This window comes from Bos mutus, chromosome 4 (genome assembly GCF_027580195.1).
Source record: "Bos mutus isolate GX-2022 chromosome 4, NWIPB_WYAK_1.1, whole genome shotgun sequence".
NCBI lineage: Eukaryota > Metazoa > Chordata > Mammalia > Artiodactyla > Bovidae > Bos > Bos mutus.
In genome coordinates, this window is record NC_091620.1 from 80,126,400 (window position 1) to 80,153,278 (window position 26,879).

Sequence of the window (26,879 nt, forward strand, 5' to 3'; positions counted from 1 at the left end):
AACAAAAGTCTAAGACCAGATGGCTTCCATGTGAAGTCTACCAAACATTCAAACAATTAACACTTACCCTGCTTAAATTATTCCCAAAAAACGAAAGGGTAGGAACACATCTGAAGTCATTCCATGACCAGATAAAGACACCATGAGGAAAAAAAAAAAAAGAACTTGCTCTTTATAGTGCGTTTGTGCCTGCATGCTCAGTCGCGTCAGTCATGTCCGACTCTGGCATCCTATGGACTGTAGCCTGCCATTGAACCCACATCTCCTGCGTCTCCTGCATTGTAGGCCGGTTCTTTACTCACTGAGCCACCTGGGAAGCCCGTTCTTCATAGTACTATAAAATGCTTCCGAATTACCTTACATATAGTTTTATCTTAAAGTTATTAAGACTTTTAAAATCAGCTTTCCCAAACAACACATGCAATAGAGATATCTGCAAATTCATGAACCAAAAGAAAAATTTATACTGGCTAAAATAAGACTTTTAATGTAAGTTATACATGAAAGTGGTGTAACTTGGTGAAATGATGTGGAGAGCACATCTAGGGCTGTGTAGATTAAGGATGGTGCCTGTGCAATGGAATAATGGAGTGAAAGAAAGTGAAGTTGCTAAGTCATGTCTGACTCTTTGCGACCCCATGAACTGTAGCCGACCACGCTCCTCCATCCATGGATTTTCCAGGCAAGAGTACTGGAGTGGGTTGCCGTTACCTTCTCCAGAGCATGTTCCCAATCCAGGGATCGAACCCGGGTCTCCCACATTGTAGGCGGATGCTTTACCGTCTGAGCCACCCGGGGAAGTTCTAATGGAATAGAATGGCAATAAAACTCCTGGATTAAAACACTGAGGAATTGCAAACCAAGGTGATTCTATTCAGAACACTGACAAACGGTGACTAATTAAAGCATTATAATTTGTAAGAGTAAATGAATACATTATATTAAGAAGCCAGCAAAAATATTGTCCAAGCTCTCCTTCTCAGATTCCAGATATTATTACAACTTTCTCACTTGTTCTCTCACTTCACTGAGTATCCTATTATAATACCATCTCTCAAAGGAGCTTTTCTGGACTATTCTACTTAAAATAGCACAATATAGGTTTAGGATGAAATGGAGTTTTAGAAAAGAGTGAGAAAAAATAAAAAATTAGAAAAATTAACAATATATACATTTGAAATGTTCTTATTGACACCAAAAATGAGTGAATACATATATTCTACTTGGATCATAACCATTAAAAAGATTAAATATTTTATAATGGGCTCTAGAATTAGATATACTAATCACCGCTTGAGATGAGTATTTATGCCAGAAAAATTGGTAAAGCAACCTTTTTGAGGGATAGACAGTATAATATAACTTGAAATAGTCAATGGTGTTATAGAACTCTCTTTGTTAGACCAATTGATAATTAGTTCTTCCAATTTTGCCTCCAATTTGAATGAAAAGAGTGAATTTGATTCATATTTATTCTGAATTTAATGTATACATTGAAGATAAATTCTAAAGTGATTAACTGATTTATAATACCCTTTGTAATATATAGTAACATAGTAAAGGAATTCAGATGATCATTCATGACAACTTGTATCAGAGCATCACTCTAGCAAATATGAAGAATGAATAATTCTATTTTGCAGTGGAAAAAATTGAAGTCCATAGAAATTAACAGTTTACTGAAGATCACTGATATTACCGTAGATAGAAGTTGTAACAGAATAATAACTTTTGTCTTGGTTCTATACACAAGTTATATAATCTTTCTTGCAATTAAGCATATATAATTTCTGTCAATGAGATCATTGTTGTTTGTTTTCTGCATTAACCCCAGAGCAGATTCAAATATGTCCACTTATATAACTAAAATGAAGAGAGCATTTTGATAAAATATTTTATTAATAATAATAAGCATGGTTATAAAAATAACAACTTTATTAACTACAGAAAATTTATATACATGTCATAACCACAGTGTTCCCCTTTGGGTAAGCATCCAGCTATACCACTCAATAGGCAGCTTATCTATTTCCTATTTACATACAAGACAAACAGTAATAACATCCACAGTATTCCATTTTCAGTTTCCTAAAGACAGAAACTTTCTGTGCAAATGGAAGTGAACCTACTGAAAACCACACTGTCAATATTTATAGGGTCCAGAGAATTTTAACTTTTTTTATATTAGCAAATTCTTAGTTCAAAATTGTTGAATATTGAAAGATAAATTCTTTTGGATTTTATTATGAAACATAATTTATTCACATAAAGATTATATTTCATTCAAATTAACTTTATTTCTCAAATGAGTTTGTCTATATATATGGGGTATAATTGATTGAAAGTAGTTCTTTTTTGGACTTATGTCAATTTAAAATATTTTTAGTGTGAGTTTATTAAAATTCTTCACCACATGATCCTTATATTGCAAAGCCAGTATTTTTTTTTTAATGTTTAGAAAAAGCAAGAAAATTCCTGACAGCAATTTCTTATTTCTTGACAGTGTTTTTTTCAAGAGAATGTTGTGGCTATAACATTCACTTTCTACAGTACCATTGGTACCAACAAGAAATATTCACAGGAATAAGTGAAATACAATTTTGTTATCACATGTCATTATTGTTATTTTTCTTGCCCTCCAGTGTCTCACATTTCCCATAGTTTGAAACACTTAGATAGCAAGCAAGAGCCTGTTAATACTAGAGATTCACTCAATATAAACCATTTTACTGAGGACCTGCCCACAGCAGATAGGTAAAAGTCATTACACATTTCACAATAAAATTAAAGAAGTACACAAAAGGATTATCATTCCTTCTGCACGGCAGAGGCATTATGACAAATATTTTAATTTTACATTACTATTCCTGGTAGACATAAGAAAATGTCCACAATTATAACAGCACATAACCATTATTCAAACAGCCAAAATAAAAATATCATTGAAAACTTCTAATTTAAAGATTTTTTTCCCATGACTCAAATGAAATGGATTTTTACATAAATTGGATTTTTTATTTTTTATTAAGAAAAAAGAATGCCCAGGAAATAGTATTTTTCACCAGAGAAAAATGACATGGTTATTCCCTGTTGCACCACCTAAAATAACATGAGTCTTGTTCATCTTGCTTTTATATCTATTCCACCAATCTCCTATAAAAAGGAAACTCCCAAAGAAAAGAACTGCTTTTTACACATGTCTGATAGTTTATTGGTGGTCTTGTTTTATCCTTATTAAAATGGAAAACACTGAGTTCAAAACATCTACAAAGTTAGCTTCATTTTGTATCTATGTCATCTCTACCCTCAGTGGAAATTTAGAGGAAAAGACATAAAAGAAATATTTTTAAATGTGAGTATTTAAAAGAATTGCAATTTAGTGTTTTACAAATATAATTAATATGTGACAATAAAATTTTGTCATTTAGCGAGAAGAAACTGAAAAATACTTTAATATCTAGACAATTTACCTTGGAAATTTCTGTTTGATTATAATGGTATATTACATAAGGGAGAGAAAAATACAATACACTGTTATGTACTAGCAACTTGTTGGATTTCTCTTCACTGTCACCGTTTCTTGATACCAGCACATATATTATTACAAAAAATAAAGAAAATGGCACAATTTTGAAAAGAATTTTGGATTTGCTGCCCATAATCTGAACTAAGTTCTTGAGTAAAATTAAAACCCATTTTACTCAAGATTGAACAGTGTCTTCTGGAATTTTTAGGGCATCATTTGGATCCGTGGCCTTAACTGAGATCATCCAAAAGAAACAAGTTAGAGAAATGAACATACTAGATTCAAAATGTTCAAATAATTATTTTTAAAGAATTCTTATACAGGAATATTTTGTGAAACTTCAGAACATATAATAATTACTCTTTGTTATTTCTTGACAAATACATGATCTTTAGCTAATCATGACTAATACAGTAATAAATATGGTCTGGTTATTATCATACAGAATACAAAATCTGAAATTTCCCATGCATTAGGAAAGATCTATGTAAAATTAAGTAAGATAAAATAAAGGTATTTTGATAAAATACCTCATTCAGCAGATTTAACTGTACTTTAAAAAATAATCAAATACAGAGTTTAGACAAACTAGTTCCTTTCCTTTTACATTTTTTCCTTTACTTGAGTAAAGTTTGATTAGACTAAAACACCTCCAGTTATACAAAGTTATTTTTATTTCTTTCTTCAATATATATTTTAATGCATAATTTGATGAAAGGCTATTTACAAATTTTAGAGACATGGGAATTTTCCTCTTAAATATTTGCTTTTGAGTTAAAGAAGATGAGAAAGAAGCCAATCACAGCAGCAAGTCTTAGACTTAGATCCTTAAATACATCTTAAGGACCATAACACTTTTAAATTTCAATTAGTTATCTCTCACGATTTTAACTACTTTAGGAAAAAAGATCTAAAAATACCTTGCATAAATAAGTGTCCCTAAATTTGAAAGAAAGAATACTAATAAACAAATAGCCTATTCCCTTTAAGAATCAGAAACTATCTAAAATAACTTGGATAATAAATATACGTAAGCACCTAGGTTAGGTGTTATTTAACTCTGTGTGTCATGACCACACCTCAATTGCCAAGGAGTAGAGGCCATCTGCAGATTATATGGAGGATGATCTAGTCACTTCTATCTTGCACTTTTCCTTAATATTCCTACTAGTCTTTAGAATTCTTTTAATATTTTTCTTAAGGAAAAACTATAAATATACAATTTCAGCATATTTAGGGATTACATTAGATACACCACAGTTTGAACTGTAGTGTATGCACATGTGTACCCATGTATTTGCATATAGGTATATGTTTTTGTAAAAAGTATATGTACCAGTATTACAGGATACATGATGAGGAGAAATGAATGAACTATAATGTATAGCATATTAAAGGTAATATAATTTAATATAGAGTTACAGTTTAAGGACACAAGATATAAATTGTTTTTGTGAGGTTGAAATAATGTTTAACTTATGGTTTATTTATTATTATGAAACTAACCTTGGAAAGCAGCTGAGAGAAATTAATTGATCTTTTCCATTGTATCTTTAGCATCCAGCAATTATACCTTTGCATTTTTTAGTTCATTCAAGTATCTTCAGGAGATATGTTACTACACTTGCATGTACCTTAATTCACTTCAACATTTACAAAATAACACTGACAAACAAAACAACAGCAAACGCCCATAAATATTAATGAGTATCTTAACAAACATGACACTCAAGTAGTTGTCTCAGGATTTTTAAGTTACATTTTAATTCCATGTACTCCAAAATCTTCATGTAAAAGAGACTTGTGTTATTGGAAGCTTCAGACAGTTATACCAGCTACGACTGTGGTGCCTTATACGTTAATATGATTTTGTGTATCCATTTTGCATAATATGCCACTCGGACAAAAATACCAGGACGGTTTGGAATGGCACAGCCACGACCAGGAACAATGACACCAAGAACCATTCTCATTTTATGTTGTTCACAAACAAGTGGGCCACCATAATCTCCCTAGGAAGAAGACATCAATAATAACAACAAAGTATTATTTTAGAAATAAAAATTAACAAATCATTAACATTTCATATATCAATTTATATCTCAAATATATATATGTAAAAAAGAGAATAACTTCAACTAAAATATGAAGACATTCAATTGATGTACTAAACCATTGGTTGTCTTTCTATTAGACAACTCAAGACTGAGATAAGTACAAAGGTTCAATAGTGTTCTATCATGTGTAGTAATCATTTAAGAATGATTTGTCTTTTCTAAAATAGTCACTCATATTTTAAAGTGGTTTTTGCTTTTGTTCCAAGCAGACTAATTAATACATAACCACTGATAGCTTTTTAAGAAAGTAGATTTTATATTCATTCTGGTTTTCTTCTGGTGTTCTGAGTATGTTCAATATAGAAAAAATGGAAAATATAGACAAATACAGTATCAAAAAAACCTCACCTGTAATCATACAGTTTAAATGATTAAGCCACATTAACTTTTATCTAATTTCTTCCCTTCTCTCAACCCTGCCCCCAAAATGATTTTAACACGTTAAACAAAAACTTGTAGGCAGTAAAATAATTCTATTTACTGTTTAGAAATTGCTTTTCTGGGCCTAAAGAAGGAATGTTCCTGCACTTACTGTTAGTATTAGTAGTTAACAGAGTTATATTTATATTTGTCTTACTCTTTGTGGAAAGGTTGTATGGTAACCCTGTTGTATGATCATATCTTCATAAGTGATAGATGAAAGATGAATAAATTGATAAAAAGATTTGCCTGTATATTTTTTTAATATAGATGTTATGTTTATACCATTGTTATATGTCATCATTAAAATGTGCTGCATCACTTTTTTTATGCCAAGCAGCCTCCTGGGATTGTAGTGACTGACTTTTGGTATCTTTGTATCTAGAAGAGTGCTTGGGACTATCTTCATTTTCCCTCAACAGTGATGAGATAAACTAAACTACTGCAAAATTTAATTCTGTAATACAAGTAGAAAGAAGAGAGCTATCAACATTCTATGATAGATAAAATCAAGGTGGGGGTGACACAGAAGATAAAATACTAAGGAAAATAGTTTATTCAAAGAGACTTGATGCAGAAGTACAGAAGGGACTTGTGGACACAGCAGGGGAAAGAGAGGATGGGACAAACTGAGAGAGTAGCGTTGACATACACACATTACCATGTGGAAGATAGATAGCTAGTGGGAAGCTGCTGTAGAGCACAGGGAACTTAGCTTGGCGTCTGTGATTACCTAGAGGAGCAGGATGGGGTGAGGTGGGTAGGGATATATGTATACTTATAGCAGACTCATGTTGTACAGTAGAAACCACAACATTGAAAGGCAATTATCCTTCGATTAAAAATAAATGAATAAATAACCCACAAAAAAGTGCAATGAAGTGAAAGTCTTCTGAATGCCAAAATTCATCATAAACAATGTTCAAATAAAGCCATAGATTGAAAGAACATTTGAAACTCCTATAAATCAATTTGAAAAAGACAAATGACTTAACAGATAAATTTGCAAATGAATGAAAAAGTAATTACAAAGTATGATGAAATAGGAACAGATGCTTAAATATGTGAGCAATAAAATCTGATCAAACAAAAATGAGATAAATTTTGAACTGGCTTCCCTGGTGGCTCAGACAGTAAGGAATCTGTCTGCAATGCAGGAGTTCTGGGTTTGATCCCTGGATCAGGAAGATGCCCTGGAGTGGAAATGGCTACCCACTCCAGTACTCTTGCCTGGAGAATTCCATAGACAGAGGGCTACAGTCCATGGGGTCATAAAGAGTTGCATGTAACTGAGTGACTAGCACTTTCACTTCTTCATTTGTACCAAAATATTAAAAATTGATGATACTGAGTCTTAGCAATGGGAAAAGGGGGCTTCTTTTTCATATAGTGTTTCTGGAAGAATAATTGATATAAACTTTTGAGGGCAATTTGACAGAATGTATAAATTATCTAAATTTGCTTTAATGTTGTCATTCCATGTTAAGAATCTATCCTAAAGAACTTATGATTCAGACACATGCAAAAAGATTTCGCTATAGGAATATCAGTTTTGCTGTGTTTAGTCTCTTAGTCGTGTCCAACTCTTTGCAACCCCAAGGAGTGTATTCCACGAGGCTCCTCTGTCCATGGGGATTCTCCAGGCAAGAATACTGGAGTGAGTTGCCATGCCCTCCTCCAGGGGATCTTCCCAATGCAGGGATCGAACCCAGGTCTCCTTAAACGCAGGCGGATTCTTTACCATCTGAGCCAAGAGGGATAGCTCTGCTAATAGTAGCAAATGATTAGAAACTAATAACTGAACTGAAGTATTCAATAAAGAGTAGGGGTTAATTTTTTAATTAAAAATAAAAAGAGGATATATGCATACATATAACTGGTTGACACTGCTGTACAGCAGAAATTAACACAACATTATAAAGCAGCTATATTCCAGTGATTTTTTTTAAAGACTTGATTAAACTCTGCCACATGAATTTATCTGGTTTTTAAATTAGTGCACCAGTGTTCACTGATACAAATTGTTCAAGTCAATTACATTTTTAGAGACTTTCACTAAATGTGATACTATTGCTACCCTACAAATGTTTAAGAGATTTCTTTTTCAAGTGTTTAGATTTCAGTGGTTTGGTGATTAAATTATCATTTCAAATAACAGTGATATAAAAAAAAATTAAGCATTTTTAAGAATTGGCTGAATCAATTTGAAGCAAATGGATAAAAAATAGCAAATATGTGATAATATGATAAATTTTTCAGTGCTAAAGTTAGGAATCTAAGAGTATATAGATGATAAACCAGATTACAGGCTATCCAGAAGAGCAGTTGTCAAAGTAATAATGGCAGTAGAACTTGAATAAGTGTAAACTTCCTAACTATCTCAAAGACTTGGTTTAGCTCAACATTTTTGTATTTACAGAGTTCTTTGGGGAATAAATAAATAGATAAAAAATATTCCTCATAAATTTTCATTTGTTATAATAGACTTAATGATGTTAGATTTACTGGAACAAAAAACGCCAAATTCCAAAGTGGTTATAAACACATAATCAGTTTCTACTCATATTATTTTCAAGCAATTTAAACTTTTTTTTAACTTAAAAATATTTTATTTTCTTTTCAAAGATGAAATCTCAAAGCAATATATACATAACATATGGACTTTAATACAAATTTATGCTCCATACATAGGACATTTTCCTAAAAGTCAAAAGATATTTCACTATTACTGAACTCATTCCATATTTTACTACACATAGTATTCTATAATTCCAGAGTTCTCAGGGTTGGAGAACTTGTCTCTTGCATTGAAAATACATCTAAAATAGCAGTTTAACAGCTTGTTTATGTTAAATAGGGATAGGAACACTGCCAAGTAAAAAGAACAGTTGCCTAAGAAATGAACATGTCCAAACTCTTAAAGTCACAAACTTTGACCTTCTGGTTTTTTAAAATAGAAGCGCGCACGCACACATACACACGCACACACAGACACATACACACACACACTGGCTTAACCAAAAACACATTTAAAGGTTTAAAACCAGGCATGGATCTCTTACTAAAATTAATAGAGTTAGCTTAGAATTTGGGAAGATCAGATAAATTTAGAAAAACATTAGAAAAAATGCAAGCTATGGTATCAAACTGCACGTTGGCTACTTCTAATTTGAACAGCTTTCTCTTAGAGTTTTGGCTGTATTAATTTCTTGCTATATGAGAGATGAATGGCATCTTAGTTTGCTGCTAATGAAACATGGATTGTTCACTGTTTAGCTAAAAGAGATATACAAGAATAATAAGGGTTATATTTTCCAATTCCTTTCTCTTACAACAGGCAGATGTACAATGATTCTTACTTGAGAAAAATAGAAAAAAATTATAAACAGGAAAAAATATGCTATCTATCATGTGTTACTTATTTTAAAATCCCCCTTTTTTACCTCACATGGTCCTGATACAATATTTTCAGCCCCAGCACATATTTCAGACTCATTCAGAGTCACCTTCCCTTGATGATATTGGCTGCATTTCTCATTCCCCATAATATAGAGATGTGCTACTCGTAGTAGACCATCTGAGTTGATCACTGGAATGGTGCAAAATATGTATGGTTAATGAGCATAGGGTAAAGTGAGAAAATAAACAATTACCAAATATTTTTGTAAAATAAATATGATATTGCCTTATCTTTTAAAAAATAGCTTACATCCAGTGTAGCCCCAGCCATAAACACTGCAAGTGGTTTTCTCAGGAATTGTGCACCCATAATTAGGTAAATCAATTGTACTAACAAAATCATCCAAAATAGCAGGCCTGAAAAGAGAAAATATAATGGTAAGTACCTTTGACTGGATTAAGCACAAAATAAACATATTAAAATATAGTGTAAAAGTTTATTATACTTCATTTAGAAAGAATAAACAATTTTGCTTCAAGTAGGTAGTAGAGAAATGAATATTTGAAAATATTTAAGAGTAAATGGTCATTGTGATTTTTAAGTCATTATTTTACCTGTTAAAAGTTACCATATAATTGCTCACTAAGCTTTGGTTTTAGAGCAGGCTAACCATATTGTTGGCCCACTTTCATTTATTCACATATGAACAATTTGAAAATGCCCCTCTCTTTGCCTCTGTATGCATACACACACACACACACACACATATGACATGTGACATATGCTTTATAATATATTTACATGAAAGTGAAAGTGAAGTCGCTCAGTCATGTCCGACTCTTTGTGACCCCATGGACTGTAGCCTATCAGGCTCCTCCGTCCATGGGATTTTTCCAGGCAAGAGTGCTGGAGTGGACTGCCATTGCCTTCTCCAGGGGATCTTCCCAACCCAGGGATCGAAGCTGGGTCTCCCACATTGCAGGCAGACCCTTTACCGTCTGAGCCACTAGGGAAGCCCATGAGAGAGAAAGAATAACCACATAGTTGAATAAAAAGATTCAACCATTCAAGTGTATGTTAAAAATATGAAACTATCTAAAGGAACTAACCTAGCAAGCTTCAGTAATACCAGATCTGATCCTTCAGGCCCATATACCAGTTGGGTAACATTTAGAACCTGTTTGCGTTTCTCATCTCCTCTCCCATGGACATCATGAATTCCAAGCCAAGCTTCATAATCTTTCAAGTCCTTGTTTCTAAGTAAAAAATTAAAATATAAAATATAACTTTAAATTATGTAATATTATTTATATGTATTGTTATATTAGCTTACAAGGGCAGATAAATAACCTAAATTTAAAGTTTAAAGTATAATAAAGAGCAACACATTTTTATTGGAAGATTCTGAATACTACAAGAACATATAAGCAGGAAGAGCCTTTAAATTGCTGAAATTCTAAACGGCTATTTTTTCAACTTGCTTATTCTTGCTAGAGAGTAGGTTATTTATGAAAAATTCTCAGGTAAAGCATATTACAAGAATTATAATTTATTGCAAGTTTTCCTCTTTATCTCAAAGGTGTATATGTTTGCCTTATTAATAAGGATTGAAGATTTATACTAACAAAATCAGTATAATCTTGATGAGAATCAAGAAGTGAGCTAACAAATGCTATTTCTTTATCTTTTCCTTAAGGCTAATTTACTCTGAAAATCATTCTCAGTATTATTTTGAGGCTGGCTGTACATAAGAAAGAAGTGAGGACTGAAAGAAGTTTGTTGCTAATTCAGAAAAAGAATTTCTCTCTAGAAATATAGAATTCAAGAAGGAGGTTAGGGTAAAAATTATTAACATAATTCTAGCAAAATTTTCTCCCAGATGAGAGTAGTGCTAATCGTGGAAAGAGGTAGGCAGAAGTAGTACTCATAACTATTAAGTCAGTTTCATAAGCTAAATCTAAAATAAAAATAATTTGTTCACCCCATGCTGGTGAATATCTGTTAAATGACTATACATTCTAGGGGGAATCTAGGGGGAAGCCATACATATTTTTAAATGCTTAAAACAAATATTGGTTTCACTTTACCGAGAAGGGAAACACTGTCTTGCAGTAAGAATCCAACTTTCCTTTATCAATGATCCTCCGCAGATATGTTTATTTCTAAAAGAAAGAGGAAAGAAAAACAAGTAACATCTGTACAGAAAGAGTGCTTGCCAATTAATGCAAAACCTATGGCTCTATTTGTTAAGCATGAACACATTGAGAGGAAACTGTAGATATTAACCCAAATAGAATAAATGAGTATTTTTTTATCAGAAGGATGATACTTGATGATGTAGCATTAGAACTTGTTTTTCAAAATGTGATTATAATTTTATATAATCAACTTTACTGATTCATTACCAAACACATGTTCACATGTGTGTAGTCTATCCTTATAAAAGAAAGTATGTGCTATAAACATAGGATTATTAGACCTAATTTAAATTCAATGTTTGATTATGAAAATGGCAAATTTGAGTGTTTATTTAAATTCTGAAAACCATCTTGTGGTAACCATATATAATATTTATGCACTATTTGCTTCTTTCATTACCATTATTTAGTTCCGATACATTAACAGGATATAACAGTAAATTTGTTTGTCCAGCTTAATATCAACAATATAACATTTTACTTATCAAATTAAAACAGTTTTTCAAGATATATCATCTAGGAAATTATAATATATTTGTAAAGAATAATAAATACTAGAATATTTATTTGATGATATCCAAAATCTGTAAATGTATTCTTTTTTGGCAAACACATGGGAATAAGTACAACTACTCACAATTTACATTTCCAAAGAGTACAGATGTTCAGTGCTTCAGAGAGTAATAGAATAAGATTCCCAGACTAAGACCACATTTATTTACGGCCTATACCACACAGGAGGATAAGAATATATAGAGAGTTTTAGTTTCTATTCCTCTCTATGAGTTTTGGAACAATAGATAAACAGCTGTTGTTACTAAGAACTTAGATTTAAAAGGAAAAGAGTACTTTTTAAAAAAAGTTTATACTACACTGATCTGGTGAAAAACAGTTTCACCTACTTCTCCAAAGATGGCGACTTCAAAAGGAAGTCTCCTATAAGTAAGAATAAATTCAAAAGTATTTGCCTTTTCTTCTGGAGTAATGAGATTTGCAGAGATCCTCTAATGAGCTCAAAGATGTAGATTATTGGAAATTTTTCTACAGTAAAGAAAATACCACCCTCAAATTTTACAGCCTTCATTATGTCTTCACATTGCATGATTAATATTCTGGTGAGTTTCATAACTCTATTTTAGTTACTACCCTACAATTATCAGCATAAAGATTTATAAAAATTGATGTTAATTCCTTGAAAGAAAGACACACTAAGGGAACTCTAGGTCAGTTTCTACTTGGTGTATAAAGAATATAAACTTCATGCTTATTAAGAATTGACTTATTCATTGAAAGAAAAATAACCAATTTCAAGTTGTCCCTATTCTACTTTAATATCACTGTGAGTTAATTATAGTAAAAATGAATTTTATTCCTAAATTCTAGGAGGCTAGAGTTAAAGAAACAGGGAAGGTTTAGAAAAAAAGGAGATATTCCAGTTTGTATTTAAAACATACAAATTTTGTAGGCATAAAATATGGAGGAAGAAAGCTCCAGCAGCACAAAGGCTGGAGGGAGAAACATGGAGGGTCTTGAAAACAAGGGAAAATGAGGCTAGAATTCAGGTGCACTTTGGGGTATGTTTCATGATGACATTCCAATAGAGATAGATATAGAAAAAAAAAATTTTAACGTTCTGATTACCATGCAGTGTAATATGTGTAGTATATAGAAAGTTCTAAGATCAGGTTTTAAAGCTAGCTCCTATTTTCAGTATTTACTTCTTATAATAAATAAGAGGGATGGTATGGGGAGGGAGGAGGGAGGAGGGTTCAGGATGGGGAACACATGTATACCTGTGGCGGATTCATTTTGATATTTGGCAAAACTTATACAATTATGTAAAGTTTAAAAATAAAATAAAATTAGGAAAAAAAAGAAAAAAATAAAAAATAAAACTTAAAAAAATCTTAATTTTGTATAATAATATATTTTTGAAAACCTATTTTACATAGAACATGGCATTTATTTTTACACTAAGCAATAGACATGTCTTGTCATATCAAATATTATAATTTCAAGACTGTTAAACTATCAGTATAATTTATACTTTTCTTAATGATAAAATATTCTAGTATTTTAAATTATTGCCATTTTTCATTAGAATGACAATGAAAAAGTCAAAAATTAAAATCAAATATAAATGTTTTGCTATGATTGTGCATAAACATGCTAGAAAATAATCTCATAATATCCTTAATTGGGAAATTAACATAAGTATTACAACTACCATGATTATATCAAGGTATAAGTAGGTTTCCTGTGTAGTTGTCTTTTGCTTAACAACTAAAATGTCACATCAGGGACAATGGCAACACATATGGGACCTTTGTAAACATTTAAAACAGCTCTATCTCTGGAGGCACAAACTGCAAAATCCAGGGATGTTTGGCAAGCAGAATGTGATTCGTCCCTCTTGTGTCCCCCTCATATGGGTGTCTTGTGCAGGGCACAACCTTCACGGCTGCATATGGCCATACTGCTGGGAATACAACTATTTGCAAATAACCCAAATATGTGTGATTTGTGTCTATTAATAATTACCTGTATTTCAAACTAACCATCCATCCTACATTTGTTCGTGTTGGAATTCCATTTACAACTCGCAACTGTTTTGTTTTGGCGCAAGATATTACTGGATCTAAAAAGAGGACCAAACAACATTTTGACAAAACATTCTGAAACAACCTGTGCCTCTCAACTTTCTCAAGCATTTGACGGTCACTACACAAATGTACCTACTGTAACTGTGTCAGAAGTACATTTTGGAAAAAAGCAAAGGTAAATAGTGTGACTATAGTGCCAGATCAGACCCAAAATGTTTGCTCTCCTCATCTAAGTAGGTAGATAACAAAGAAAAAGTAATCAACTCAAGGTCAGCAGAATTGACATCATAGTGACAGACTTTGCTCTCTATGTACAAGTTCTTCAGGTCTAACAGCAACTGTATTTTCCTTACCAACCTCAACACGACAGAATGATGCTATTTACAGAGCTGTTTTTCCTAAATATCAATGGAAAGCCCCAGTGGGGGAAAATATATATATATTTGGTTTATTACTTCTGAATTTGTATAGTAAGAATGTAGAACTGTTTTGCAAGGTGTTAACCAAAGTGATCTTGATTGAAATGTTATCCAAATGACATAATTATGTTTAAATCATTATATCCAAATGATATAACACAGACTCTTTGAAGTAAACTTTTTCCTGACCCTCGTCAGTGTTCTTTGCTTTATCCTATCTACTCTTGTCCATGGTCTAAAATAGATTTCCATTTGCTTCTTCAGACACAGCAGGTGGTCTCTCAAACCAAAACATTTGAGTAACTTCCTTCAGCCCAAGAAATGTGTGATACAAGCAGCTCCTAAATGCAGTTTAGATTTTCCCAAACTGAGGATTAACTAAACCTTTCACATTGTGTCATCTTTTGCCTCATAGAAAATGCAAAGAGCTTTAAAGATAGAGCAGGATAAAGACAGTGCATAACTTTCCAACCTTCTAGTTTCATTCTTTCTAACTTTGGCATCCTGATTTAATTTAAAGGATGGTGAAGGTCCACTGGATATATTCTGCCCCAAGTTAAAAGCACTATACATGCTTTTTCAAAGTTTAATATAATATTTTCTGACAGAGCAATGAATTTTGATATTTAGCATGCAGCTGTCTGTAATACCTTTATACATTCACACAGGACAAGTGTTCAAATAAAACAATTTATGATGGAAGTTTATATAATGATATTTTTATGAAGTAAATAATGATCATTATGACACATAGATACTAAGATATAATAAATTCTTTTGAAGGATTACTTACGGTCTAAATTGACTATTGTAGGTGTGGTATCGCCCTCACCTGTAAAAACAAATATATACATATATACATAATTCATGTATACATATTTCTGTATGTAAAAATAAAACATACTATTCAATAGTACATCATTTTGTATTGAAACCCAAATATCCATGAATTGATAATTTAAGACAATTCTTTACATTTATTCAAAAATATAATGTAATAATACCCTTTTGAATAATTCTGTATCACTTTTCTCAGACAAAGTTGAAAGTATGGTAGTGGGTGATGTGAGGAAAGCCCTGTTTTATGATTTTTGAAGACTCTCGGGCATGTGGTTTGATGATGTTGGCAGTCCGAATTACACTGCTGGAACCGAGGAGCTGCCTCATTCTCCCAACATGCCAAACACTGTACACAATGAACATTCCACTGCTTATTATTGTTTGTTTGGGCCATTCATATAAACTATATAGCTTTACTGTAATTTTGGCCCATTTACATTATTGCTGAAAATTACTTTTATCTTTTATATGATTAAGGATAATTGAATCTTCCTCTATGTTTCAGAAAACTTTTTTTAATAATTTGAGAATATAAAAATCCACCTCACTCATGGAAAAAGAGGAATAACAAAATATAATTATGTTTTGTCAGAATATTTCAAAGATTGGTTTTTCTAGGTAGTAAAGGGAAAAGTATAAAAAAAAGAGTACTTGGAAACTGCAAATAAATTATGACTAACACTTCATACTTAATTCTTTTTTATAACCTCTCTACTGAGTGAGGTTTAACTGCTGCAAAGACATTGGCTTGGAAGATTCTAGAATTTAAAAATACTTAAGTAGTAATGAATGAGGCCCAAGACATTTCCTGGATTTTAATGTGTGACTGTTTAGAATTGATGACATAGAGTTTAGTCAGACATTGTTTAGACCCAGCTGGTTGTTAGTCCTTAGAAGTGCCCTGAGCTCAAATAAACCAGCAATGAAACAAAAATGGCATATGGATGCCTTTGTAATAGATGAAAAGTTGATTTTCATTTAGGGGGAATTTTGAGAAAATTAACACATGCTAAAGCTTTTTTGTTTATGTTCATTTTCCAGATCTAGATATTTTAAGTGAATGAGCATAAAGGTGAACTATAAATTTCATCATTTCCCTTTCCTTTTAGTTTATCCCGAGGGAGAGTTTTGTCTTAGAGTCAGCTGAGGTAATTGTTTTAGTTCATAGTATAAATGTGGTCATTAAAACATCAAGGATATTGGTTTTTCCACTTAATTTCTAAAAATTCCAAACTGAAAAGCTGTTTATTTCTTATATTGTTGTGGTGAGAAAAGACTAGACTATTCATTGTATTCTTTTTTTAAATAAATGTTTAATAAGATAACATTTGGGATAGAGCCTAAAGGGCACTTAAAAAAACAAAACAGAGAACTATAGTTCTTAAAACAAAAGAGTTTAATCTCCAAAATTAAAAACTTTCGAGGCACTGTGATTGATTGCATATTCATTGTATTGTTAATTGCGTATCAAGTTTCCTACTTTTAAGCATCAAGCTAATAGTTCTGCAAAGTATTCAGTTTGTTATTGTGCCTCATTAAAATATTTAAAATTTTTAAATGTTTAGATATTATAATTTAGAGGCTTTAATAATTATATATATATATATATTTTTTTTTTCTGTAAGCCAATATTTAGAAAAGCTGTAATACCACTTAAAGTCAGATTTCTAAATATTCTGGGTAGTTTGTTAGATTGCAAATTGTTAAAAAGCTTCTTAACTAGCTTTAACTAGCTTCTCTAGTTTCTTCAGCTTTCAAGGCCTTTTCCCTTTTCCCTTAAAATACTATTTTCACTTCACTTCTTTTACTTTTCCTTCATATCTCTACCATAGTACTCAAATCTGAACAACTATATATGATAGAAATCTTGTTTATATTGACTCAACTTAACTTTGAAGAGGGAAAACTTGTCAATGATAAAAGTTTTTCCTGTGGAACAGTAGAGATATATGTGTCTATGTGTTGATATATGGCCTCAGAAAAAACATGGGCTCTTAGTGAAAGCATAAAGAAAACTTTCTTTTAATAGATCCTTAAAGTTTCAACTCAAATTCAAAACTTTATGAACAACGCATATTTTCCAGACTGATATTTGTATTCCCATTTCATTATATATTTTAATATTAACATGTATGTGTTTAAATGACTGTATTTGTGATTAGGTATGTAGCTCTCTCCTCTCTACATTGAAAATGATTTGAGTACAGGAGACATTGTTTATATTTTCTATACCTAAAATGTTATATAGGGCTTTGCACACAGTAGCAGCTCAATTTAAAATTATTAATAAATAAATAAGTAAATGCAAACTGAAGTGGAAGAAATTTACCCAAGGCACTTAAAGTGTTAGAACTATAATTTTTACCTAGGAAGTCAGAGTTGCAACTCTAAACCACTGCATTCTCTTAACACTTAGATACTGAAATATATATCTAATTAATACTTAGATACTATATAAATAGATATATATCTATTTAATACTAAGATATAGTGTGTACATGTATAGACAAATACAGACATTTCTACAGTTTTACTTTTGCATCTTGATAATCTTAAAATATATAACATATCATTTTGTAAAACTTTTTAAAGGAATACAAAAAAAAGAAATAGAAACCTTTGCATGTTTTGTAATGCAAATGTACAGTGTGAAAATGATATATACAATCTCTGAAGTTAAATAGATAAGAAATCAAATCTTCTGAAGATAAATATTTTTAGCCTTTCACTAGTGATAAAATATAAAGAAATCCTGGTTATATATATAGTTAGAAAAATGACAGCAAAATATTTGCTGAAATTAATGTTCAGAATGCATTGAAATAAATGTTATCTGCAATAGCATTTAATCAAATACTAGTAACACCCCCAAGTCTTTCAATACCACATTACTATTTTTTAGTTTAAAAATGTTAGTTGACCATATGTTTAAAAACTTCTTTAATTAGCGCTTCCCTGGTGGCTCAGTGGTAAAGAACCTGACTGCCAGTGCAGGAGACATGGGTTCAATCCCTGATCTGGGAAGATCCCACTTGCCAAGGAGCAGCTAGGCCTGTGTGCCACAACTATTGAGCTTGTGCTCTACAGCCTGTGTGTACGTTAGTTGCTTAGTCGTGTCTAACCCTTTGTGACCCCATGCGGTGTAACCCGCCAGGGGCCTCCGTCCATGGGATTTCCCAGACAAGAATACCGGAGTGCGTTGCCATTTCCTTCTCCAGGGGATCTTCCTGACCCAGGGATCGAACCAGGGTCTCCTGCATTGCAGGCAGACTCTTTACCATCTGGGCTAATAGGAAAACCAAAAAAGTGAAAGTTGCTCAGTCCTGTCCAACTCTTTGTGGCCCAGGCCAGAATACTGGAGTGCTTTTTCCCTTTTCCAGCAGATCTTTCCAACCCAGGAATTGAACCAGGGCCTCCTGCATTGCAGGCAGATTCTTTACCAACTGAGCTATCAGCAAAGCCCCAAGAAGACTGGAAAGGGTAGCCCATCCCTTCTCCAGTGGATCTTCCTGATCCAGGAATTGAACCGGGGTCTCCTGCATTGCAGGCAGAGTCTTTACCAACTGAGCTATGAGGGAAGCCCTCCTGAATCAATATATATTGCTAATATCAAGTTTATTGATGGTGGGGCAAGGCAGTCTTTCTAGCCCAGTCAGAACCATGGCCATGTATTGCTTCTGGATTCCAAATAGGAATCTTTCGAGGGAGGAAAAATCTCTTTTAAAAGGTCAGCAAAATGTCTCTTTGTCTAGAGGAGAGATGAAATTGTGTGTATATGTATTGCTATCTGGAGTGCATCCTTATTTTGGGATCAACTCTAGCCCTCCTGTATTACTTCCACCTCCAATTGAATTATCATTTTAGGGCATGCAGTATACTTAAAATAATTCACCTGAAAAAGATCACAAAATGTACTTACAACGAGAAATAGGGCAATAATCCCAAGGAATGAGAGGATTCCCTGTGTAACACCAGGGACCGTGGGCATCGTCATCAGGATTCCGACAGTAATTCTTATTCAGCTTAGTAGCATCTGGTTCCCAGAAGATATGCCTGCATAAACAGCAAACTCGGAACATCACAAGAAGCACACATCTTGTCCAAGAGAAACAAAACAAGAAGATACAACCCTAGCACATAATTTTCATTACAGGCACAACACAAACTACCTGCTGTGAACTTTTCTTTTTTATTTTTTGAGACTTTGTTGTTGTTCTTGCAGTTTGGAAGCATGTTCTTTAACTGAGGAATAAGGCTGAATAATTAGCATAGATAAAATGATAAAAAAATTTATTACATTGTTTCTATTAAATAATTATACTGGGAAGGTAACAATGCACCATGCAAGAAAGAAGCAGATGATAAAGATCTAAGTTATAAAATGTATAAAAATATAAGCTATTGCAAAAATATTTATTTTTTCATGTTTCAGAAACATGTAAACAAGCTTCATTAGCAACACTGCTATGACAACATATAAGAAGATACACTGAAAGCACAGTGTACTAATAAACATTAAATTTGAGAATTTCACTGGTCACTTAAGATATAGTTTTTGAAAGATAACTGAGTAACATTTCAGGCTATCTCATTTTACATCTTAACTAAATTTAGTACAAAAGAAAAGCAAAAAATGCTGTATATTATTTTATTAGACCATGCCCACTCATATGTGTTCTGTGCTTAGTCTCTGAGTCATGCTGGACTCTTTGTGACTCCATAGACTGCAGCCTACCAGGCTCCTCTGTCCATGGGGATTCTCCAGGCAAGAATTCTGAAATGGATTGCCATCCCCTCCTCCAGGGGATCTTCCCAACCTAGGGATTCAACCCAGGTCTCCTGCATTGCAGGTGAATTCTTTACCATTTGAGCCACCAGAGAAGCCTGCCCACTCATATAACATCAACATTAATTAACCATCATGCTTGAATTTAATTAATGTGTCATTTTTAAAATTTGGGAGGAACTTCAACATAGAAACTTAGACTGTCTTTCCAAACTCAGGTTCACTTTTTGGACCAATAAAACAAGAAAGACATGCATGTAACAGATTCTACTATGTAGACTTGCATACTTACTTAGACCAACCTGATGAGACAGGCTCTAAGATTATGCAACTTTGTATTTGAGGAAATTGAAATCCACAGAGAACAATTAATTTGTCTAGGGTCACATATTTTTTCAGCTGTAGATCAGGTGTTTGAACACGTAGCATTTTCCAGAGTCTTCGTTCAAAATCATCACATCGCATTACCTCTTCACGCAGTCACAGATTTGTTCTTAAACCAAAATGGTACCATGCAACTTACTCATTCATCAATAGCCTACAAGTTCTTTCCAAATGACTTTTAACTATTCCCAAAGGCAAATCAAAACACAGTGAATTTAAAGTTATAATAATTGTAGTTCCTGAATAAATATGTTGTAAATTTCCAGTGATATGTTGATAAATATTTAGCAACTGGCATTTTGAAATGTGTATGCAGGGAGTCTTTATTTGCTGTCCTTGCAGATTTCTGTAGCATAACTACTTCCACCATAAAACTGTCAAGCATCTAATGCTGGAATCACCGAAGGCAGAGTTGGTTACAGTTATTTCTCACAAGCAGGTAAAGAGCTCACTCTACCCCATCATATTTCTAAAAATGATTTAAAACTACCAGTGTTAAAATGAGCATTAGTTTTGGCCATGCCAATTCTTGCTAAAATTCTTAATGGACCCATATGGGCTTAGGATAAAACCCAAACTCCTTAACAGAGGTTAAAGGGCCTGTATGGCTTTGCCACTAGAGAATTTCTTCTCTATGCCCACTGACCAAATGAAACTGCTTAAACCTTATGGTTAATAAAAGTATTTCCGATTTTCAAACAGTTCAATTTAAAGAGCTTTTGGATAAGTTGTTTCTTCTGCCTGATGTGTTTTTCCTCCTACACTTCTTTGACCAACTCCTACCAATTATGTGTATCCTACCAATTATGTCCCTTCTGCTAGGAAAGCTTCCTAACCATCTAAGTCTGGCTGGCTTCTTTGCAGTCCCATAACATAAAATGTGGTGTTTTCATGGAAAATTCTTAAAGAGATGGGAATACCAAACAACCTTACCCACCTCCTGAGAAACCTGTATGTAGGTAAAGAAGCAACAGTTAGAACCGGACATGGAACAACAGACTAGTTCCAAACTGGAAAAGGAGTACATGAAGGTTGTCACCCTGCTTATTTAACTTATATGCAGAATACATCATGTGAAATGCTGGGCTGAATGGAGCACAAGCTGGAATCAAGATTGCTGGGAGAAATATCAGTAACCTCAGATATGCAGATGACACCACCATTATGGCAGAAAGTAAAGAGGAACTAAAGAGCCTCCTGATGAAAGTGAAAGAGGAGAGTGAAAAAGCTGGCTTAAAACTCAACATGCAAAAAACTAAGATCATGGCAACCAGTCTCATCACTTCATGGCAAATAGAAGGGGAAACAATGGAAACAGTGACAGACTTCATTTTCTTGGGCTCCAAAATCACTGCTGATGGTGACTGCAGCCATGAAATTAAAAGATGCTTGCTTGCTCCTTGGAAGAAAAGCCACAACAAACCTAGACAGCATATTAAAAAGCAGAGACATCAGTTTGCCAACAAAGGTCCATCTAGTCAAAGCTATGGTTTTTCCAGTGAGAGTTGGATGATAAAGAAAGCTGAACACTGAAGAATTGATGCTTTTGAACTGTGGTGTTGGATAAGACTCTTGAGAGACCCTTGGACTGCAAGGAGATCCAACCAGTCCATCCTAAAGGAAATCAGTCCTGAATATTCATTGGAACAACTGATGCTGAAGCTGAAACTCTAATACTTTAGCTACCTGATATGAAGAACTGACTCATTGGTAAAGACCCTGATGCTGGGAAAGACTGAAGGCAGGAGGAGAAGGAGACAACAGAGGATGAGATGGTTGGATGGCATCACTGACTTGATGGACATGAGTTTGAGCATGCTTCGGGAGTTGGTGATAGACAGGGAAGCCTAGCATGCTGCAGTCCATGGGTCGCAAAGAGTCGGACACGACTGAGTGAATAACAACAATGGATTTTTTAAAATATGGCATTGGCATTGCTGTTTCAGCCATTCCATACTACAGAGTAAGATCCATGATGGCAGAATTCTACGTAATTTTGGAGTCCTAGAACTGCAATTTCCAATAGAGTAACTACTAGCCAAATGTGGTGACAGACAAAGTAGTACATGACCTCTCCAAATTGAAAGGTGATGTAATTATAAATACACACCAAATTTTGAAGCTTTAATATAAAATATAAAATATCTCATTAGTAATTTTATATTGAATACATATTGAAATGAAAAGCTTTAGAAATGCTGAATAATATAAACCTATTATTTAAAAATCAGATTAATTACATCTTTTGCAGCCAAAGATGGAGAAGCTGTCTATACAGTCAGTAAAAACAAGACTGGGAGCTGACTGTGGCTCAGATCCTGAGCTCCTTATTGCAAAATTCAGACTTGAAGAAAGGGAAAATCACTAGGCCATTCGGATATGACAAGCCAAATTCCTTATGATTGATTATACAGTGGAAGTGAAAAATAAAACGATTAGATCTATGGATGGAGGTTTGTAACAGGAGGTGGTGACCAAATCCATCCCCAAGAAAAAGATGCAACAAAACAAAATGGTTGCCTGATGAGACCTTAAAATAGCTGAGAAAAGAAGAGAAATGGAAGGCAAAGGAGAAAAGGAAAGATATACCCATCTGAATGCAAAGTTCCAAAGAATAGCAAGAAGAGACAAGAAACCCTTCTTAAGTGAACAGTGCAAATAAATAGAGAAAAAACAATAGAATGGGAAAGACTAGAAATGTCTTTGAGAAAATTAAAGATACCAAGGGAATATTTCATGCAAAATGGACACAATAAAGGACAAAAATGGTATGGACCTAACAGAAGCAGAAGATATTAAGAAGAGGTGGCAAGAATACACAGAAGAACTATACAAAAAAGGTCTTAGTCACCTGGATAACCACAATAGTATGATCACTCACCTAGAACCAGAATGTGAAGTCAAGTGGATCACAGGGAGCATAACTACAAACAAAGCTAATGGAGGTGATGAATTCTAGCTGAGCTATTTCAAATCCTAAAAGATGATGCTGTGAAAGTGCTTCACTCAATGTGCCAGCAAATTTGGAAAACTCAGCACTGGCCACAAGACTGGAAAAGTCAGTTTTCATTCCAATCCTTAAGAAGGTCAATGCCAAAGAATGTTGAAACTACCCCACAACTGCTCCCATTTCACATGATAGTAAGATAATGGTCAAAATCCTTCAAACTAGGCTGCAGTAATATGTGAATCGAGAACTTCCAGATATAGGAGCTGGGTTTAGAAAAGAGAGGAACCAGAAATCAAATTGCCAACATCTGTTGTGTCACAGAAAAAGCAAAGGAATTTCAGAAAAACATCTACTTCTGCTTCATTGACTGCACTAAAACCTTTGACTGTGTGGATCACAACAAACTGTGGAAAATTATTAAAGACACGGGAATACCAGACCACCTTACTTGCCTCCAGAAAAAACTTGTATGCAGGTCAAAAAGCAACAGTTAGAACCAGACATGGAATAACAGACTGGTTCAAAATGTGAAAGGAGGACATCAAGGCAGTATATTGTCACCCTGCGTATTTAACTCACACCCAGAGTACCTCATGCAGAACGCCAGGCTGGATGAAGCACAAGCTGGGATCAAGATTGCCAGAAGAAATATCAATAACCTCAGGTATACAGATGACTCCACCCTAATGGCAGAAAATGAACAAGAACTAAACAGCCTCTTATTGAAGGTGAAAGAGGAGAGTGAAATCACTGGCTTAAAACTCAACATACAAAAAACTAAGATCATGGCATCTGGTCTCATCAGTTCATGGCAAATAGATGGGGAAACAATGGAAACAGTGACAGGCTACTATAAAACTTAAAAGTACAAGTGCGGCTTACATATTTGAATTGCATATTTATGTTAGAGAACACTGCTCTAGAACTATTACTGTTCGTGGCAGTAAATCAATCAAAACTGTATAATCCACTAGTGAGTAAATTTTGAAACAGAATAAGAACTTTAAAGTGGAACCGGGAGCAAAATGACTCAACTTCTCTAGATCCTTAAATTCTTATACACACATATAGAACTATCTTCAGTATATAATTATGATGGTCAAATGTGATAACAACTCATATAAAGCAACCATGTTGTAGATACTTTGTTAAATGACACTACCTTTTTGTTCTCTTAATCCTTTTGCATATATTCTGGGATATTTAATAAAAATCTCTTCTATGTGATAAATATGTCTCATAATTCTTTTATTATTTCAAACACACTAGCGATTTGCTGGGGAAAGATAGTGGAAGGCAACTGCTTTTTTGTGAATATATTCAATGTCAAAATCTCATTGAAATATATGGGTTTTCAATTCCACATCTATTCCATTAATTATAGAAAAATTGTGTGTCAAAATAAAGGTGTACAAGGAAACATATCTCAATAGGTTTTTAGTAAAGTGGAATTGTAAGGTATCTAAGTACATGAAGATGATAACATCAATTTTATAAACTACTATGAATAAATAATTATGAGAATATAAACATGTACTATATGAAACACTAGATTTGACATTTAATTATTCATGTCTTATCAAGTTGTATAATTGTTTTCTCAATAGGAACATATCCTGCTTAAAGGTGAAACCAAAACATATGTCTACTTTTTGTTAATGTCGCCAAGGCACCTTTTATAGACCAGAACACACAGTAAATGCTCAATAAATATTTGCTGGTTTGAATTGTTTGCCACATAGGGAGAAAATATTATATTGAGTTACATTGAATAATCAGTCTAAAGTTTCTATTAGGTTACTAAGATACATAAATGAATAGAAAGAAATACCAATGCATCTCCATACATGTATCTGCTGCTATCACTACATACTATATATTTAAAGAAATAAATTTACATACCGGTGTAAATCTTCCATGTTCTTATCCCACATCGAACATGTTAGTCCAGATCGTGTTTTGGATAAACTGCCCATATAGTTTTTGCCATTCCCACGATAACAATCTAAACATAAAATATATGAAAACTAATGAATCCTAGGGAGTATTCTTAAAGACATTTTTACAAACATATGAATTCATGAAAATCAACATAAAAATGAAAGCAACACACTGAAATATGTGCAAAGCAAACGGACTTAACTATCTCTAATAAAACATTTTTTTAGCCAGATTTCTTCTTCATTAAAATGGAAGTTTGTACATCAAATTACAAACTTAAAAAAAAAATCCAAAGAAAAATTAAATAAGTGCCTCTTAGGGACATCAAAGAAAGAAAAACTTTGTGCTGTTTATTCGCTCAGTCGTGACCAACTTTTTGCAACCCCACAAACTACAGCACACCGGGGTTCCCTGTCCTTCACTATCTCCCGGAGTTTGCTCAAACTCATGTCCATTGAGTCAGTGACGCCATCCAACCATCTCATCCTCTGTTGCCCCCTTCTTCTCCTGCTCTCAATCTTTTCCAGCATCAGGGTCTTTTCCAATGAGTAGGTTCTTTGCATCATGTGGCCAAAGTGTTGGGAGTTTCAGCTTCTGTATCAGTCCATCCAATGAATATTCAGGGTTGATTTCCTTTAGGATTGACTGGTTTGATCTCCTTGCAGTCCAAGGGACTCTCAAGAGTCTTATCCAACACCACAGTTCAAAAGCATCAATTCTTGGCCACTTAACCTTCTTTCTCACATCCGTACATGACTGCTGGAATAACTATGGCTTTGACTAGAGGGACCTTTGTCAGCAAAGTGATGTCTCTGCTTCTTAATATGCTGTCTAGGTTTGTCATAGCTTTTCTTCCAAGGAGCAAGCAAGCATCTTTTAATTTCATGGTTACAGTCACCATCTGCAGTGACCTTGGAGCCCAAGAAAATAAAATCTGTCACTGTTTCCACTTTCTTCGCATCTATTTGCCATGAAGTGATGGGACCAGATGCTATGATCTTAGTGTTTTGCATGTGAGTTTTAAGCCAGCTTTTTCACTCTCCTCTTTCACCCACATCAAGAGGCTCTTTAGTTCCTCTTCCCTTTCTACCATTAGAGTGGTATGATCTGTATATCTGAGGTTGCACATATTTCTCCTGACAATTTTGATTCCAACTTGTAAGTCATCCAACCCAGCATTCCACATGTTGTAGTCTACATATAAGTCAAATAAGCAGGGTGACAACATATAGCCTTGATATACTCCTTTCCCAATTTCGAACCAGTCCATTGTTCTATCTCCAGTTCTAACTGTT

The 26,879-nt window shown here is 33.5% G+C and overlaps 1 protein-coding gene across 3 annotated transcripts in view; it reads right to left on the bottom strand.

Annotated features, from left to right (window-relative positions):
- Nucleotides 1–1,914: 1,914 nt before the first annotated feature.
- The window catches only part of HGF (hepatocyte growth factor), an 85,251-nt gene continuing 60,286 nt past the window's right edge, over nt 1,915–26,879 (bottom strand). For all 3 annotated transcript variants that reach the window (XM_070369701.1, XM_005890242.3, XM_005890241.2), the window contains 9 exons: nt 25,546–25,648; nt 19,443–19,576; nt 15,477–15,515; nt 14,203–14,299; nt 11,551–11,625; nt 10,573–10,719; nt 9,773–9,879; nt 9,507–9,652; nt 1,915–5,538 (listed from right to left, as the gene is read on the bottom strand). In XM_070369701.1, coding sequence (XP_070225802.1) covers nt 5,362–5,538; nt 9,507–9,652; nt 9,773–9,879; nt 10,573–10,719; nt 11,551–11,625; nt 14,203–14,299; nt 15,477–15,515; nt 19,443–19,576; nt 25,546–25,648 — 1,025 coding nt within the window. In that variant the 3' untranslated portion in view covers nt 1,915–5,361. The remainder of the gene's footprint in view (nt 5,539–9,506; nt 9,653–9,772; nt 9,880–10,572; nt 10,720–11,550; nt 11,626–14,202; nt 14,300–15,476; nt 15,516–19,442; nt 19,577–25,545; nt 25,649–26,879) is intronic.